This window comes from Colius striatus, chromosome 2 (genome assembly GCF_028858725.1).
Source record: "Colius striatus isolate bColStr4 chromosome 2, bColStr4.1.hap1, whole genome shotgun sequence".
Classification (NCBI taxonomy): Eukaryota; Metazoa; Chordata; class Aves; order Coliiformes; family Coliidae; genus Colius; species Colius striatus.
This window is the reverse complement of record NC_084760.1, coordinates 113,175,677-113,194,285: the sequence shown is the minus strand read 5'-3', so window position 1 is coordinate 113,194,285 and position 18,609 is coordinate 113,175,677. Positions and strand designations below refer to the sequence as shown.

Here is an 18,609-nt window from a genome sequence, read left to right as displayed (position 1 = left end):
ACAGTCAGGATGCTGCGCGTATGTTTCTTTTAATTGTATTTTACCCGAGTGATTCCTTCTTGTTTTTAAAACAAGCGGCTTGGAAAAATATTCCCATTTGGGGCGAGGGGTAAAGGAGAGCAAAGGGGAGGGGGGCATTTTTATTTATACCTTTGACATTTAAAAGAGCATAATTAATTTGTCCTGCTTGCATTAACATTGTTGAGGAAGGTTTCAGAAAGCTAACCGGCACAAGGAAGGGAGAGGTGGGGGGGAGGAAAAATAGAAGCTCGCCTAGAAAGCTTAGTATTTTTTTTTCTCTCTTTCAGATGTGTAATCAATCATTCGAGTAGGAGGCAGCAAAATTGTAAAGATTCGATAGATTAAAATGCAAATGAAAGGTAGAAAAAGAAACATTAACATGGCAATCAAAGATTTAATAATCGTAAATCACGGTGGGGTTTTTTTGTTGCAGCTGCAGTTTGTGTGTTTTTTATGTTTTAATCATGTTCGTTCCATAAATAAATAATTTCTGAAACGAGACTAATTTTTCACTATTTTAACCGTGGGCTATGGCACTAAATATTTTTTCTTCTTCTTCTTTTCTTTCTTTCTTTTTTTTCTCAACTCCAGATTGCAAACTATCAGCTCAGAAAAGGGGTGGGGGGAAGAATAACGAAGTTTGATTAGTTCCTATTTAACATTTCCAAGTGCAGTGCCTTCGCCCTGCTGCTTTCGCAGTGCCGACCGCTTTAGTTGCCAATTGAAATCCTTAGAAAGTTGATTTGGAAACGTGAATGTTTATGATGAAAAAGAAAAAGGCAATCAGACAACTGGCATTTCTATACAAGGCTAAAGGTAGCGCCAACCCTCATTCCTGGAGGAAATACAGAAAGAGATTTATACAGCTAAAATGTCTATGAGATATATATACACGTATCTAAGGGAATGAACAATATCACTTAGGCTGTAAGTGTATTATTTCCAAACTAAAGCGTTGCTGAATGTCCGAGGGAAGGTTGAGGAGGGGAAGAGCTGCTCGGTGCGGGGAAGGACGAGCTGAGGAGGATCTGCTCTCGCCCCTCGCTTTAGCGCGGGGAGGTTAAAGAGAAGCTCTGGGGCTGCTTGGCATGACCGTGCCCAATTCAGCATCTCTCTGCCACAGGCTTGGCTTTGGTTTCCCCAGATCTCGGGTTTTGGGGGTCCACTGGCTCATCCTCCGGGAAAGTGGACTGGAAAGAATTCTTTTAACTTTTGGGCGCAGCAGATGGGAGTTGTGCGGCTAGATGGGGGGAGGGGGTGGAAAGAAGTTCATCTTTACTTCGTTGCTAATATTTCTGAATCTAGGGGAGAGGGAAGGGAGGGTGGGAAAGCTCCCCGTTGGCTGCTCAGGTTTGGGGTGTTTGGCAGCGCTGCCCTCCCTATAGAGCGTTCGGCGCCGCTTCGCCGCCGTGAAAAGAAACCGATAAAAACCAACTAAATGTGGGAAACGAGCTGCGTTTCTGCATCCCCCTTCCTCCCTGCCGAGGGGACCCATCGCAGTCTTACCATCCCCCCGGCACCGCTCCCCGCAGCCGGGCCTGTCCCCGGGGCGGCCGTCCCTCCGCGCCCGCGGGGCCCCGCACATCTCCCGCGGCCGAACTCTGCACGGTGGTGAGGATGCTGCCGGAGAAGGGGTCCCCGCCAAATCCCCCCGTTCCCCCTCCACCCTCCATCCCCGCCTCCCTCCAGGCAGGTACCCAGCTAAAGGCTTCGGGGTGCGACGACGGGGAGAGAGAAGGCGGATGAAGAGTATATCGACTGGGTTTTTTCCCCACTCAAATCACGTTAAACCCACTTTGATTTTTCCGCGGGTGGGTTCTTCTCCCCCCTCTCGCCCTCCCAGAATTTGGGGTGTCCCAGGAGGACGGCCCCGCGCGGGAGCTGCCCTCGCCCTGCACACCGGCTGCCGGGGCCGCGCTCCGGGCGGTGCCCGGGACTTGCTGTCTGCCAGGCGGGGACCGGGGGAGGAGAGGGGGGTCCGGGGGGGCCCCGCCGCCTCCCGCAGCCCCTGACCCCGGCATGCACGGCGCGGCTCCATTGATCATCCCGGCCCGCCACCCCCTCCCTTTATGAGATAATGCAATTACAAACATCAATAAGGAGCTGCGAGGGGAATCATTATGCGGTGACAGTGATAAATGACGGTGCAGAAATAGCATGCTTTTTTTTCCCCTCTTTTTTTTTTTTTTCCCTTTTCCCCTAACAATCCAGGGGCTTTGGGGGCTGAGCACAGTCACCAAGGTAACAGATGACATCCAAAATGGCACCAAAGGAAAAAAAAAATGAACAGTCTTTCTTTCGCCTTTCACTCTTTTCCCCCCCTGCTCTTCCAAAAGAGTTTAGTTGGGGCTTTAGAAGCAGCTGCCACACAGGCACGCCGTTATTTCCACACGCATTAAAGGGACGGAGAAGGTTTTGCTGGCTGTCACACACAAAGCAGCGGCAGCCCGGCCCGGAGTTGAGCAGCCACCTCCCGGCGGCAGCGGGAGCGCGCCCTCCCCACGCGTGACCGCCCCCGCGCCTCCGCGCCGCTCGGCCCTGCCCGTGGGCCTCCCTCTTCCCCCGACCCTCGGGAAATCTGCCTTTGCTTTTAGACATATAGATGTATTTTATCATCCCGGGCGGCTTAGCGAGGTCAGGGCAGGAGGTTAAATCCCCGGCAGTTCTCCACGAGGGTTCAGGACGCGCGGAGAGAGGCGGCGGCAGCAAGGACTTGCCAGGGCTGGAAATATTCACCGCCTGCCCGAAAAGTGCCGCTCCTGAGCCCAAAAGTACCTGTGGCTGCGGGAAGCACGGCTAGGCCCGCAAAGCAGCCCCCCCACCCAAGCGAGCCCTCTCTGCACTCTTCGGTGGGGGGCTCGTTCCTCCTCTCTCAGCTTGCCTGCGATTTGCTGCCTCTCTCCCCCCGAAAAAACCCTCGTGGGGTGCCCAAGGCAGGCCCCGCGCAACCATGCGCTGGTCTGACTCCCCCGCTCCCCTCCTTCGCCCTTGAGGGAGGAAGAGTAAAGCGTTGCGCCCGCCTTGCGCGGCACTGCGCGCAGCAGGCTCCGCGGGATGCTGAGCTCCGGGGGGATGGGGGGGGGTGGGGAACGCTAAAAAAGAGAAAAATCATAAATAAATAAAAGGTGAGGGGAAGAAGAAAACCTCTCCGGGGGTTGCACAAACTTCGGGCCGGCGGCGCGTAACGCCCGCGGAGCCGCGCGGACGGCTGCGGAGCTGCCTCCCCCCACCCCCGCGGCACTCTCCAGAGCCCCCAAGAGATGGCAGTCGAAGCCGGCTTTCCTCCTCCTCCTCCTCCTCCTCCTCCTGCTCCTCCGCGGCGGGCAGTGGCAGGACAGCGGGGCGGCGAGCGGTGTGTGTATGTGTGTGCGCGTCCATCGCTCTCGCTCCCAAACTCCGCCGCCCCCCGTTCCGCGCAAGGGCCGCGCACGCTCCGCGGGGCGCGCAGCCCCCCGGGCCCGGGGCGAGGCGCTGAGGCGCAGCCGGGCAGGGCCCCCCCGGTGGGGTGAAAGGAGGGTAGCTAGGAAACAGCGAGCGGCCCGAAAAGGCGGAATTTCCAACGTGTAAAATGTTCTTAACGGAGCCATTGAGAGAGTGCAATAAGGCGTGAGGGGGAACTAATCTCCCCATTTAAATGTTTGTGGCAATTTTATCTAAATGAATTTTAATGCTAAACGAGGGATAATTCCCTATTTGTAACCCGTTTACTTCTCTTTCCTGTGCCTCTGAAGCTGCCTAACATCATGCGATGAACAATAACAATAAAAATACTGTCAAGGCATATTCTTCATTTTGAATGTGTTATAATTACAGCTGATTAAATGTCTTGGGATATAATAGTGAGTTTAATTTGAAATCTCTGTGTCCGTCCCCCCCCCCCCCCCCGCCTCCCCAAAATAAACCCCAACCCAAGGTCCAGCGGAGGAAAGGTCTGTGTCCCACTTTACGGCTGCGAGGAGGAAGGGACGCGTGTGCCCTCACATGCAAGAGGGCGGTTTGTTTTTGTCTTGCAAGAAACATTAAAAAAAACCCACCCAAAACCGCTACAAACACAACAAAACAAGAAAAAAAAAAAACTCGGGGAAAAAAAAACCCCAAGCAAAAAGCGAGCCCCGTTCATTCACGGTTTGGCAGAAAAGTGTTGTTATGCCGGGCTCACAAAGCGGGAGCCGCGATGTGCAGCCTCTTTGGCGGTACAGTGGCCCTTTAAAAAAGAAAAGGGGAAAAAAGAGTTACCAAAAAAAAAAAGGAAGGGGAGGAGATCCAACTGCGGGGAGGGAGGGAGAAGACCCCACTTTAGTGGCTTGCTTAATACTGAAAGCTCTGTGCTTCTTGCAACTCTGCCTGCATCCTGCCTGCAGCCTCGCTCAGCCCTGCCTGCACTCCTGGGGCAGAAGGGACCTGGGGGATCCCCGGGGGGAACATGAAGCCTGGGCCGGGGGGTGCCGGCTGGCTTGGGTGAGGGTGGGGATGGGGGGGGCTGATGCATGATTTTGCCTTAATTAAGTTGTTTGTGTAATTTTCCTACCCCCTGGAAACTATTTAATTTATAGATATTTATATATATATATATATCCAATTTTATTTAAAGCAAATGAGATCTCACAGCCTAACCAGGGGTTTTGGTGCTGTTGAAGTGGCTGTGGTGCAGAAAGTACGGCTGTGCAAGGAAATTGGTTAATGAGCAGAGGACGGCCTGCACCAGGCTTTGCTTGCACAGCCCCAGCAGCCCCTCACAGCACCACAAACATGCAGCGCCCAGGCAATGCTTTCCAAGTTTTATTCTCCTCCTTCCTTAATATCTTCAGTTCCAGGAAGAAATGGAATGCTCAAATAACTGCGTATTAGAGCTGTAATTTGGGGCGAGGGGGGTAACATTAATTCTGAGTTTCTGTTCCATGATGCCCTGGAGCCATTTATCAACAGCTCCCATCCTGATGACAACACTGCAAGTTCTAAGAAAGTTTTCCTTAGGCAGCATAGCATTACTTCTCCATTCTTTAGACACAAAGCCAATATTTGAAGAGCAGATGATAGGTTCATCTCCAGAGCTAGCTGAGTTTTGTAGCTGCTCGGCTCTCAGTTTGGGATAGAATGGCTACAGATACTGAAGGGAGGGGAGTGGGGGCAGGAAACAAATTTTGCAAGCAGTGGAGTCACCATGACAAAAAATAATTTGTTTTTATTTTAGATTCAGATTTCATTACTGCACTCAAACTACTACAACTGGGCTTTGAGTTATTATACAATCCAAACTGTTTCAATCAGAAACTCTAAGACTCAGTGTGCAATGATTATTATTAATAATAATTAGCTCCTTGGTTTCTTGATAGAAAAAGGCTATCAACAAGCATTTGTTTAACCACAACAAAAGTATAATTAGCTTATCCCACTTAGTAAATCTGTATGCATGCCAACTCATACCAAACTGCTACTTTTACAAAAAATTGCAATAATACAGATCATTTTTCCAGTCCTTTTTGCACAAAATTTATTTACAATGTATACATAAATGCTCCATGATGGGACTATGGAAAAAAAAATGCACACATGACCGACATCTTGCCCAGAAAGAAAGTCAACATATTAAAAATAAATCTTCAGTCCATGTTTCGAGCTGCATAAAACAGGAAGTGATGTACAAGGTGGTGGTTGCTGCATGGGGACAAGGATGCTCTGATGTGACAATTAGGCTTCAAATACACTGCCTTTCCGTTTCCATGCTTCCTCCTACCAGTCTCCTTAAGACACTGCCTGCAACAGCTGATTAATCATTGTTGATGACTGCAGTTTTTCCCATCCTTCCCGATTTACATCTGTTCAGGCCAATTCAAATATGGTGAGTAAATGAATTAGACATGCAAATTCACGCCCCAGGCTAGAAAGAGAGAGAGGGAGAGAGACGGGGAGAAAGGGAGAGAAAGGGAAGAAAGACAGACAGAGAGGGGGGGGGGGGGGGGAGAGAGAGAGTGTGCATGGCTGAAATCCTAGGATAGAAGAAAGATTCTTCTGCCTGACATAGTTATTTTAATGCTCTAAAAATCCTGCAAATAAGCCCTTTCTGTCATTTGCAGGATAAGTGTAAGGCTTCTTCTTTTTTTCATGTAAGGAGGCTTCTGGAGGAAGTGAAGAGCTATGGAAACAACACACATAGTGTGGAAAAATTTCACATTTTTTTTAAAAAATCTATAAGAAACAACGTAATATGGATAACAGTATAATAGCATTTTACAATATTTCACTCTTTGTTCTCTTAATGTCTTATATAGGTATTTAGCATGTCCCCAGAAGTTGACTTCGGTTGGTGTTCTCCTGCTTTTCAGGGTCCCTGTGAAGAACCGGAACGTCCCCTTGGTCCAAAGTTGACACCAAGAACTCCATAGTCATTGCAGAAAGACAATGTTTGAAATCTACCGTCGCTGCAGCCAACGTGTTATTTTTCCCTTAAGCTACTGAGCATGAATGTCCATCACTTGTCCGCTCACTGCCGGCTCGCCGGTATGAAGCATTGTGGGGCTTGATGCTGACATGGGCATTCCAGGGTGGGGTGGTCCTCCATGCATCATCATCGCTGGGTGGTGAGGGTGTCCAGGAATGTAGGTATGCATGGGGGGGCCATGACGCAGCTGAGCGGGATGGGGGGGCATCTGGGGTGGGGTATAGCTTGGCTGTCCCATATTCATACCCATTGGACTACCCCGAGACACATAATCCCCTGGCATACTCTGCAGCCCTGCGGAGAGAAAAGAGGCGGGCGGTGAGTGACGGGGACGGCCTACGGACAGCGGAAAGCCGGGCCCGAGCCACAGGTGGGAACGTGGCGTCACGGGCGGGCGCAGGCCGCCGCCTGCGTGGGATCCTACCTACGGACTCACACCGATGGCAACGGTTCCAAACCACAAATCCTCAACCCCGCCCCCCTTCCTCCTCCAAACACCAGAGTTTTTGGAGACAGAAGTGCTTCTCGCACTTCTTTACGGTTAGAAACGCCGGCGCTGGAGATGCTTCGGACCCGCGAGCACGCGGGAGGCAGGGCCAGCCTGACGACAACTAACGTCACGTGGGGTGGTGGCACCAAGCTGGGGAAGCCCTGCGAGGGCTCTCAGGTGGGCTCCATCCCCCACAGCTTTGTTCCAGCCACCCGGCCTTGTTCCCCCGCTTGGAAAAGCGTGTGGGGGAACCCACAGTAGTTAACATGAGGCTTAGGAGGAGAGAAGGGCGAAATCGGTGCCGAGTTGTATCGACAGTTATTTACTTAGCTCTCCAGCCTCATCACTTGGAGCCTGTCCCAAGTATGTGTGCCATTCACACGGACGCTATACAGCGAGCACATACATCGCTGAACAAAGGCCTCATATGAAGCTGAAATTGATAGGATTACTAAGGATGATCGTTAAATCAAACCTGTATTTTTAAACACGCTAAAAAAATACATATAATCAATAACAGTTCTCAATTAATTCTTTCCCCCTGCTCACTTCTTGTCCGAAAAAATCAGACGTGCAACTCAGAGTCAACCTTTCAGTGGGTTTGGGAGAACAATAAGGGAAAAAAATTGGACCTAAAACAATAAAACCTCCTGCTTTCTGTGGGCCTCTGTCTTCTGCTTGGATTGCTGTAGCTGATGGGAACTGACAGGTGTATTGTTTCGGAGAGCTATAAGCTCCATAATCATCAAGGGTGAAAGGCATACGCTATTGCTAAGTAGGTTCAATTGGCTTTAGTTCTAAGTAAGAGCGCGCTGTGAATGCGCCGAACACCTTGGAATCAGGTCTCAAGGCTCTAGCAATGAATAGCTGCTTAATCTAGCCTAAAGGAACAGTTTTGAACTAATGAAAATTGCTTATAAAATATACTGTACTCACAGCTCTTTAATCAAAAAAGATGATAATATTTTTTGTAATAACCTATTAATTTAATTGGTCACGAAGCATAAAATACATCATTTAAATTTAATTGACCCAGAAACTAAGAAACAATATTTAAATTAACTAAGCTAGAAATTTCCATGATGAGGTAATAAGGCTGTTGCGTTCCCAAGCTCGGAAGGAATGTTTTCACAGCTAATTGTTAAAACTTAGTTTTGACTTGCACCCAGAGAAGGACGACTATGAAATACACTTGGCCCCGGGTAACTTCAAACCCAACGTTAATACAGGCTGGGGGCACAACAAAGATGCCAAAAGAACTGCGTTTAACTCCAGAAAGACAGCGAGAGGAACAGAACTGGGTACCATTTAAACATGGCACCGGTGCCTTAGTGCTGTAAACCGCTTTACTCCTTTTAGTTTTAAAAAAAACCAAAACAAACCGAAAATTTATGTCTTTTCCCCTATAAAAAGACAGGAGGGGGAAAAAAAACCCCACCCCAACCCCAAAAACTGGGACAGTTTTTCTAGGCTTTCTTCGCGAGGCCTGCCACCGAAGATTGCATTAATGATCTCTATTTTTGTATACTGAATAAGTCAAATCCATTTGTCACACTGCAAGTGATGGCATACTTAATTTGGATATAGTCAATTAGCCTGGGCTAAGCTCCATAGCCTGCTGCGCACACCTCTATTTTGTATTCTCTCTTTTTCCTTTGCCACACGTAATCCCATTATGACGGACAGACAAAGAGAAATAAACTTGAAGAAAAGGGGGAAAAAGAAACAAATGGCCAAAAAAAAATGGACCGAAATAAAACTCAAAGTTTCATCCTTCGCCTTCCCAAAAGCAACCGAGCGAAGCCGCTGCTGGTTTGTTTATTTATTTATTTAGAACCTAGGAGAAGTCTCTGTTTGGCCTCTGCTTTGCTTCTTTTTTTTGCTTTTGGTGTCTTGCAGGTTAGCGGGGAGAAATGTAACTCATGCATCAACTGCGGTTAGACAGATTTATGACACTTTGGGGACATGCTCTTTCCTCTCCCTGCGCTGCTGCAGACCGCTTACATTTTGCAAATCAGTCTGTTGCCAAGACGACGGGCTCTCCCCCCTCCCCTCCCCACCCCCCCCCCCCCCAACCTCCCCGGCTGCTCCTTGTTTTGTCATGTGCTCGGGGATGGATAATAGCATCGATGTATGGCGGCGTCGATGGACGGCGGCGTCGACGCGCGGCGCACGCGGGGGGTTTGGGAAAAGCTCGGGAAGCTTGAGCTGAACCGGAGGGAGAGAGAAACCCGAAGGAGCCCAGGCGTAGGATGGATGGATGGATGGATGGATGGATGGAAAGGAAGGAACAAGCATGAGGCTATGGGCAGGGAGAACATAGGGAAATGCAAGGAGACAAATATCCCTGGGACAAAGTGAGAACAAAGACCTCGTTTGTACTTACTTCCCCCTGGCTTTGCCATTGGTTACCTAGGTGAAGGTTACATGTAGTGCCACTGCCCCTCCATGCCCATATTCATGCCCATTCCACTCATAGGTCCTAGAGGGAGATAAAAATCCGAGAAGATGCCAGAGAATGAGCAAAGTCAACAGATAGTGCCAAAAGCCCCTTTCCAAAACACAGCAGGGCAGAGGGCCCGGGCCTGCTCGGGCGAGGAGGCGGCCGGTTTCCCTCGGCGGTGCTGAAGGCAGGCAGAGGACAGGCGAGGCGAGGCAGGCGGCAGAGACGGCGGCGCAGGGCAAAGGTGCTGGTACCTGCGGTGGCGCGGCCGAGGCCACCCTGTCACCGGGTGACGCTCCCCCAGGGGCTTACCTGGCGCTCGGATGCCCATGTGCTGCTGGCCGTCCATCACGAAACCTCCCATCGGCTGCCCGTCGGGGTTATAGGGTGTTCCTTGACTTACTGCAAAAGCGCAGAACATTGTGCTCTTTTAAGGGACAAGCCAAAAAAAAGGGTCAAGACCCAGCCCACCCCCTCTCCCCATGGACTGTGTGAGGTGGTTACCCATGGTGGCTCTAAAAAAAGAAGGAAAAACACCTACTCCTCGAATTCAAGCATCCGGGTTAACAAGCTCGCTTAGTTTTGGTTTGATTTCCTACTGAGAGTTTGGAAATGAAGTTAGCAATCCGAAATCTGGAGCCACGAGGAGCCCCGGCTCCAGCTGCTGCCGCTGCTGACGTCAATGCAAAGAACCTGTACAGAAGCTGGATTTTACGGCCGGAATAGTCACACTGAAATCCCAGTGTGTTAAATTACGCCCCGTGTGCTTTTCTAAGAGCGGGACCCTGAACACGTCCATGCCAGATATTTACCTCTAATGACAAAATAACTGAATGTATTTGAAGGGGGAGCGTGGCCCAAAGGCATCTTGGACAACGATGGATTTGGATAGCTTGGCAGCGAGACTCGGGAAACAAACTATTATAAATACCCGCACGGAGCTGTGAGCCAAGACCTCAGACAGAACCAGCGTGTGAAGACTTGAAAGATACGTATTCTTTTAAAATAAACCCAAATCCCCCCAAACTAAACCCCAAACACTCAGCGATCCCAAAAGACAGCTGCTTAAAAGAAGAGACGAGGGACAAAAGGAGCCTAATCCAAGTACCCCTACCTGAACTCGAGGTTTTAACTGTACACTAAAAGCTGTCTTCAGAAGTAAGCTGCCTTGGGTTATTAAAGCACATAAAGCTCTACCTCATTGAATGTCTTTGAACTTTACTGAGTCCCACAAGCGATTCTGACCCCTTTGCCCTTTTGACAGGTAATAAAGTTTACAGCAATTCCACACCAAGCCATGCACCAGGGAGTGGTCACAGGAGCAGAAAGAGCTGGGAAGGGAAGCTCCAAACAACTACTGAAACAAACCCCCCGTAACAACAACTTTAATTCCGAGCGTGTGGGGAAAGTCTGGTCATGGAAAGGATCATTTCAGGGTCTTCTTTTTGGAATTTTCCATGTCTTTTTTTTTCCCCCCCAATTTTTTAACTCATGTTAAGATGATTAGGGTTGTAATGAAACAAGGCTGGTTGTATTTTAATTGTCAATCACTCCCAGCACTCATTTCTCATTTATTTACCAGGTAATGGACCTCCCAGTGAATGGCTTGAGGATGGTTTTTGCCTGCGTGACATGAATACAGTTACTACTGGGGACTTGCCTGCTCGATTGGACTGGTCTATCATGGGCTGAACTATTCTTCTTCTAGCGTTAATAAACCTGCAAGGAAAAAAAAGAACAGAATAGAGCAAACCGTTAGGGAAAGGGGCCGACTTCCACCCATCCCCAAGCCCCCTTCGCCCCGCCGCCGCGTTTGCAGATACAGCAAAACCTCTCACCCCCGTGACCTTTGGGAGCACGAGCTTAGGGTTTCCGAGCTGATTTATGTTTGCCTGCTTTTTTGCCACAGTCGGACACTTCCATTTCATCTTTTCATGGGGGAATTAGCCGAGTTTTCAGGAAACAATACCGGCAACGCTCTTCTCGATTCACAACGGGGCACACAAAAAACAACGGGTGAAGACGGCGAGATGCTCGTGAGGGCATCTGCTACCTCCCCCTCATTAGTGCCATTTCTGCCTTATGTCCTCCCACTTCTTTCCTCCTTTTTTTTTCTCCCTTTTTTTTTTTTATCAAAACCTGCCCCTACCTCTTGCAAACCTAATTCCCTTTTAATGCCCACTATTAAGATAATGAACTGTGATGGCAGAACCCCATCAAATGAGGGAATGTCTGGAGTTTTATCACCGCTAAGTCACACTGCTGGGGACTTCAGAGCTGTGCATTCCTCCTAGCCATTTCTTGGTGGGCTTTTTAAACCCCCCTCTCTCTTTATGCAAAGTCTGAGGGGTCAAGGCGAGGTCATAGCTTTACAGTAATTGAATTTATAATCCTGTTTTCTCCAGCTAGGCCTGACCATTTACAGCAAACATCTTGTTAAACTGTAATTACTGGACTACTGAAAATTCCCCCTGAACAATGAAAAGCAGATCTTTGGAAATAATAATAACAATAATAAAAAAAAGGTACAGTTGCTTTTAAAAACAGCCATCTGCAACTGTACTCCTTATGTTTTTTGTTGCTCTTCACCACAGTCTTGCAATACTTATTTAGGAAAGGAATGTTCAAAATTATTTGGAGCAAAAGAGAAGGAGGAGAGGGATCACAAGTGTCCCAGTCTCCTCTCCTTGTGGCACTGAAAGCAAGAGGCTTGAAACCATGGCTGGGAACCTGTCTGAAGAGCACTGGAAGAGCTTCTCTTGTGGTTTTGCTCATCAGAAAGCTTAGCTAAAAACCATTTGGAAACATCTCCACTGAAGTTTAGTCATGGCAAAGCCTCATCACCAAGGACTGTACATTCTTTATGAGAGAGAAAAGGAACAACAAAACCCTGTGTTAGTACAGGAAGAAGCGTGAGTGTGGATCAAACCATGCTACGCTTCTGAAATGCAATGGGAAAGCCCACAAAGGGCTACCTGGTGCTTCTTTTTGTTGGGGTGGCTTAGCAGCAACTCTTCTACCACAGAGATAAAGTCACCAGGACCGATTCCCGAGGGAATCGGCTCTGTCAACCCATTCCCCTACACCAGCGAGGAAAAGAATCACAAATCACCCCCCTCCTGTGCTGTTTGTTTTGCCCTCATCAAAGACCAACACAGAAAATTTGGCCTCTTCCTATCTCCCGTTCCCAATCGACTGCCATTACTCAAACTCCTGTAAAAATTAATCAAGATGTTGAGCCCCAGTCAAACCCGTCTCAACAAAACGGGCTCGAAGGCACCAATTCTGGGTTCTGATCTGGAAACCTTATACCTGAACTAGGTCATGTTTGGTCAGCAACAGTATTGGATCCATTTTTCTACACATTTCCAATAAAAAACCCTCCAAGCTCAACTCCAGCAAGCAGTGTTGCAAATCAGTTTATCATTATCTTGTACAAACCGTGAAAATTAGAATCATGTGAGCAGAAGGTTAGACTAATTCTCCTTTCTCATTATAAGCACAGGTGTAGCACAAACACCATGTGAAATAAGCAATTAAAAAAAACCCTGCTTTTTTTCCCCCATTAGCTGCCTTAGCTCCATGACCAATTAGAAAATTGTTTAATATCTGTAATCTGCATTTGCAGAAAGCAATTTTCACAGTAACTCTCCGAAGTAAAACAACAACACAACCCCCCCAGTGCCCCGAGCCATTTCTTTCTGCAAGCCTGGCAGGCTTTTGCTCTGTTTACTCCATCCTTTTCCTGCCCCATTGCCAGGACCCTTTACTGTGGCAGGAGAGGAGGGGTTTTGGTGGCAGTGAGATTGGCCGCTCACTGAAAACTTCATTTGTCAAAAGCTTTTACTCCAAAGAAACCCTGAGCAACATGAAGCACGTGCATCCCAACTTCATAGCCTTCTCCTCCTCCTCCAAACTGCAAGTGCTTTTGATAAGAAGGGGGGGGGAGTATGAATCATAAACTATACAGCTAGAATAATAAACTTGTCTAGAGCTGGAAAATACCAATAATTATCCAACAAGATGTGCCTACTAAAGCATATACAGTAAACCTGTCTGCCCCATGCTATTGCTTGAGATATCTGCTTTAAGAACATGTTACACACAGGTACTTAACAGCGATCTTCTTTCTATGGGTTTGTGTGTTTTCTATATGTAGCAATTCTGCCAAACAGCCCAGTGTTTGGATGTCTTCGGGGGGAATTCAGACACAAGAACATTTTCCTTCTGGGCAAAGTAATAAAATGACATTCTCGCTCCTCCCACTAGAAGTCAAACGGAGGTCAGCTCCCCATCCTTGTATCTGTTTAAATAAACTGGTCCAGCTGTTTGTTTCCAGGATGCCCTTTAACCTTCTGTCCCATCCTCCCTGCCTTTGTAACAGAATGCTTTACTTTGCATTATAGTAGACTCCAAACCACTATGCATTAAAAAAAAAAAAAGGAAGAAGAAAGTATTCACTTTCAAGTTTCTTCCTGCATCCCAAACCTGGAATTCTTAAGAATCCATTAGATTAAAACTATTAATGTGGCTTTCCTGAGAGAGCACAATGCAGGGCTCTTACATTTATAAATCACATTTGAGAACTCTTCACAAGCAAAACAGAGAATTAGCTGTTGCTGCAGAAATACAGAGGCATGAGGATAATTTCTCCATACTCTGTTTATTCTTTTCTTTGATAGAAGGGTCGAGATGTTTTGATCATTCTTTGACTTTCCAAAGCACCAAGCTGAACTAACACCAGCAAAAATGATGGAACAGAAAAGCTAGCAGCAAAAATCTCAGTGCCTCTTTTCTCGTCTGTTTGCATCCGCCTATCTTAACAGAAAGAAATCCTAAATCACTCTTTTAAAAGTGAAGAGGAATCAAGATCTAAAAAAGGTGTCTGTGTACAAGTGCTACTCAAATGGAGCACTGTCAAACCACGACTCGGGATGAAACCTGAGTTAATGATTAAGCCAGATGCACAGCCTTACTCATGTGAGTAGGGACTCACACAGGCTCAAAGACTTACATAAAGGATTTTTCCCCATACCAGTGCTCTATGCATTGGTACCTTTGCTCTGATGTGGAAGGGGATTTTTGGTTTGCTTTCCCCCCCCCCCAAAGAGCAGAAACGGTAGCACATGGGATCCCTCAGTGTACAAGTTGTGCCCATCTCCCTGCCCAAGGAGAGCTTTTTTCTTTTTCCTCACTTGTGTTTTCTTTTAAACAGTTGGGCAAACACAGAAGTTCAAAGTATTTATTGTTTTTTGCAAGCTAACTTTTCTTTGCTCTTTTGGATACGTGAGGTTGTGTTTGCCACCGTATCCCCAAAAGCAAGATGAACCCCAGCTCTTCCACCTGCGTAACCCCAAAGAGGAGCAGGAAACTCTCTCTTCTCCAATTTGCATTTTACTAGGATGTTTTTCTCTTAGGCTTCTCGCTTGGGGTCTGTCTCCAGAGGTCACTGGCAGTCTCCCTGGTTGCTGCATTGCCGGTCCCACGGGTGAGATCCAGCCCCGGCCCGGGGGATGCAGCAATCTGCCTCTGCACTCTGACCTTCAGCTTGGCCACCCTCGCTGCCACGCACAAGTTTTGTTTCTTCTCAGCGAGAGGCGACATGGCTGGTGATGACAAAAGACTTATTTTAGTTGGAAATTGGCTACAATAATAGCAGCCAGAGAGCAAGGATTTTCGGAGGGTCACCAAACCCTCCGAAAGGCACAGCTCGCTGAGGCTCAGGTTACAGCCCAAGTGACATTTTCCGCACAGATCTGTTCTTTCTCCCTTCCCCTTGTATTTCACTTCTGTCGAGTGAATAAAACAAGACCTTCCTCCGCTGTCACAAATTTCCAAAGTCACCTTTGCTCAAGAATTGATGGAATGATTGTGGGGACTTCCAATTTGCAGTCTTTGAATGAAATTTTCCAGGACCAGCTGTCTGAAAGGAGATGCTGACTCTTAGCAGTGTATTTAATTTTTCTCTCTCCCCAGCCCTCCCAAGTGAGAAAAGTTTCACACCATTGCTGACTTTTGATACTTAAGAGTTGCAGGCTGCTCCCTCTCAATATCATCCCAAAGCACAGCATACCAGAAGTCTGTGTATCACTAGCAGTGCCAAGAAATTCCCCCAAAATCTCTCTGCCTTATTTTCTCCCTGAGCTCCTTCTAGCAAACCAGGCGTAAGGATGAGAAAACCCACGGGACCTACGAACCCTGGTGTTAAAATCTCTCTCTTGCCCCTCTGAAATAAACAGTCCCCCTCTTGACAACAAGCAAATCATCACTTTTTAAATAACAGATGCCAAAGTAAAAAGAGCCTTTCAAACTGGCAAATAACTCATAAAATCAGCCATACTCTTCTTCTGTGTACTGGGTTCCTTCATTTATACAGCAGCGAAACAACCTCCTCTATTCAGCACTTAATTCCTCAACGCTTAACAGGTTTATCTCTAATAAAAACAATTTAAATGTAAAGTGTGCTATAAACCGGGATTATTACACTTCACTAACTGCTTTATTCCTTTTTTTAAACATATTTTCATTTTTTTTTCCCCATGTATTTGTTTTCCAGAGCTTTTTAAGGGAGTCAAAGAAAAAAAACCCATAGAAATGATTTCACTGAATACTTTCAAATGTTTTAGAAACAGCCTTAAAAATAGCTATCTCCCTCTGTAATTATGAACAGACAAAAAACAACTGCAGACTTTTGAATGGTAATCACATCTCCCCATCCCTAAAAAAGAGAAATAAATGTTAAAAGAGCCCTCGCTGCCATTATTAGAAAGTTTGGATCCTGAAGTCAGTTAGCGAGCTTAATGACCTGTAACTACCAGTCATTAGCAATCCATGCTCTCTGTACTCCCTTTCTTTGTAAAGGAGGGGAAAAAAAGAAGTTAAAAAAAAAATCTGAGACACTCAAGAAACTTTGTTCAATTTAAAGTCAAACCTTATGAAGTCATATTTGGCAACTTCTCTTGCTTTCTCCTCCTCCTTCTCCTCCTCCTCAGAACCGAAGACAGTTCAGGACTGCAATACATCATTTACAACACTAAATGGAGGTAGGGAGGGAAGAGAGTACATGGGCTGCTAACCGCCCACTCCAGACACGTAATATTGGAATATACTCCAAAGGCAGTGAGCCCATCCATCAGGAGGATGGAGAGGGTCTCCTTAAAGCTCTCCTTTCTCCCCCTCCTCCGCTGGCAGCACCAGCGCCGGGGACTGTATATAGGGCTGGGGGTGTCACAAGACAATATTGAAGAGCGAACAAATAAAATACCATGCAAAAACTAGTGATGAAAAACCACTAATTAGCTGACAAATTTGATGTAAAGCACTAATGAAAGCCATGTGTGGCTCCACAATTTAGTTTTAAAAATAGCTTCTGACTTCAAGCGTTACTATGTGACCCCACCGACGGATTCATGTTGTGCGTTCAGAGAAGTTGCTTTAAAGCAGGGGAGTGCTATTGAATCTCTCACAAGCCAACGCTGCTTAATGCAACGAGCACGTCGTGTGCAAAAATAGAAAGCAGGGAGATGGGATCAGGTATGTGCTCCTTGTAAGAGAGACGGCTATGCCCTACATTTGGCTTGTCCAACACGCAGCAGCTCTGCCTCCGGCCACCTCCTGTGCTTGCTCTTCTCTCAAGCCCTTAAACCCTGCTTCGCCTCCAGCTCCATGCCATGCTTTCTTCTCAAATCACTGTGGGATGCATCCCACAGATGGGATTTGGGGGAGCACTCTGTCACCAGCCTCACGGGACACCATACAGCCACAGTGACCACCTCAGGGTGGCTGCGAGCCTCGTGGTGGCTTGTGCTCTGGGCACAGACAGATAGGACAGCTGGTGGCTTTCCATCGAGGCAGGATCCACAAGCTCCTGGTTCTACTCTTCCCTTGGCCCAACCACTCCTCTAGCCCCATCTCTGTGCAGGGCTCACAGCCGGTGGCTGCTCGATGAGTCTCTCTAGAAGAAAGCCGGGCACGAACCACTTTTCCTGTCTTGCAAAATTTTCCCTGTTTCCCCAGCAGGATGGAACTAAAACCTATTTGTATTTATTTGGCTAGTTCTGAATGAAAAACAAGGGAGGGACTCGCTAAGGAGGAGCAAAGAGCCAGTGTGCCCAGGAAGGGCTCTCTAGAGATGCACCATCCTGCTCAGCCCATCTCCAGTACCCTCCCACATCACAGGCAAGCTGCTATTGGCCTTCCTGCTACTCTCTCCTCCTTCTCCTCCTCCCCTCTCATCCACAAATCCCACTCAGAAAGGCTCAGGCGACATGGAACGTTTCCGGTGAAAGCCCAGGTCCGGCATCCCGGCGTCTCCCCGCTGATGCCAGGGAGCCGGAGCAGAGGCCATGCTGCAGGTCTCGGCTGCGCCGGGGAGGGCTTGCAGCAACCTCATTCCCTGACACCACAATTCCCTTGGGGTGCAAAGCAGATGTAAACTCGCCCTCAGCAGCCAGATGATGTAAGGGGAAATCTTTACATGGCAAAGCGCCAGTGGAGCTGACCTCCCGTCTCTTCCCTGCTCCCAAATCCCAGCGCAGCTGTACTCTGCTGATCTCCGTGTGCCACAATTAGCCTTTAAGGAATATGGCAAGGATTCATCTAGTAGAGCAGCACTAAGGCTGCCCTAAATCCTGCCCGGGACAGCATTGGACCCTATACAACACTGCAGTCGGGTACACAACAATCAGCCAAAAATCTCACCTCTCCCTGCCCAAGGACTGGTGCTGTGTGGTTACTTTTCCCCTGCAGTTCTGGAGAAGAATTTATCTCAGCACCATGCAGTGTGCTGTCTTTTCTGGGACAGAGGTGTATACAACCCCAGCACCTCCCAAACACTCATGGCAGAGTGTACGGGCTCTCTGCAAGCTTTGAGAGCAGCCCTGATTTCAGTGCACATCTCTCAGTTTGTGGCTTTCCCCAAGCTCTGAGTGGGATCTGAACCTCAACTTCCCACCTGAAGCTTCAGGAGTCCACGTCTGAATTCCACAACTCAGGCTGTGGTCTGGTGCATGCCATCAGTGCAATCCAGCAGCTTGTGTTTAGCAGGTCACTTCAACAATCCTGCTTGAGGCAGGGATTACACTGGGAAAGGGTGAAAACTGACAGCAAAATACTCTCTACTTCTTTGAAAACACTCCTCTCTCTTCCTGCAACTTCCTTGTCCTCTGTTGATTCAGCATAATCTCTTATTTAAGGGAATACAGTGATTGTGAGAGG

General features: G+C 47.8%; 1 protein-coding gene across 1 annotated transcript in view; it reads right to left on the bottom strand.

The window, feature by feature from the left end:
• Positions 1-5,183: 5,183 nt before the first annotated feature.
• MEIS1 (Meis homeobox 1) overlaps positions 5,184-18,609 on the bottom strand; it is a 107,534-nt gene continuing 94,108 nt past the window's right edge. Inside the window, exons 10-12 of the mRNA XM_061989204.1 lie at positions 11,054-11,112; positions 9,706-9,795; positions 5,184-6,754 (exon numbers count right to left, since the gene is read on the bottom strand). Coding sequence (XP_061845188.1) covers positions 6,471-6,754; positions 9,706-9,795; positions 11,054-11,112 — 433 coding nt within the window. The 3' untranslated portion in view covers positions 5,184-6,470. The remainder of the gene's footprint in view (positions 6,755-9,705; positions 9,796-11,053; positions 11,113-18,609) is intronic.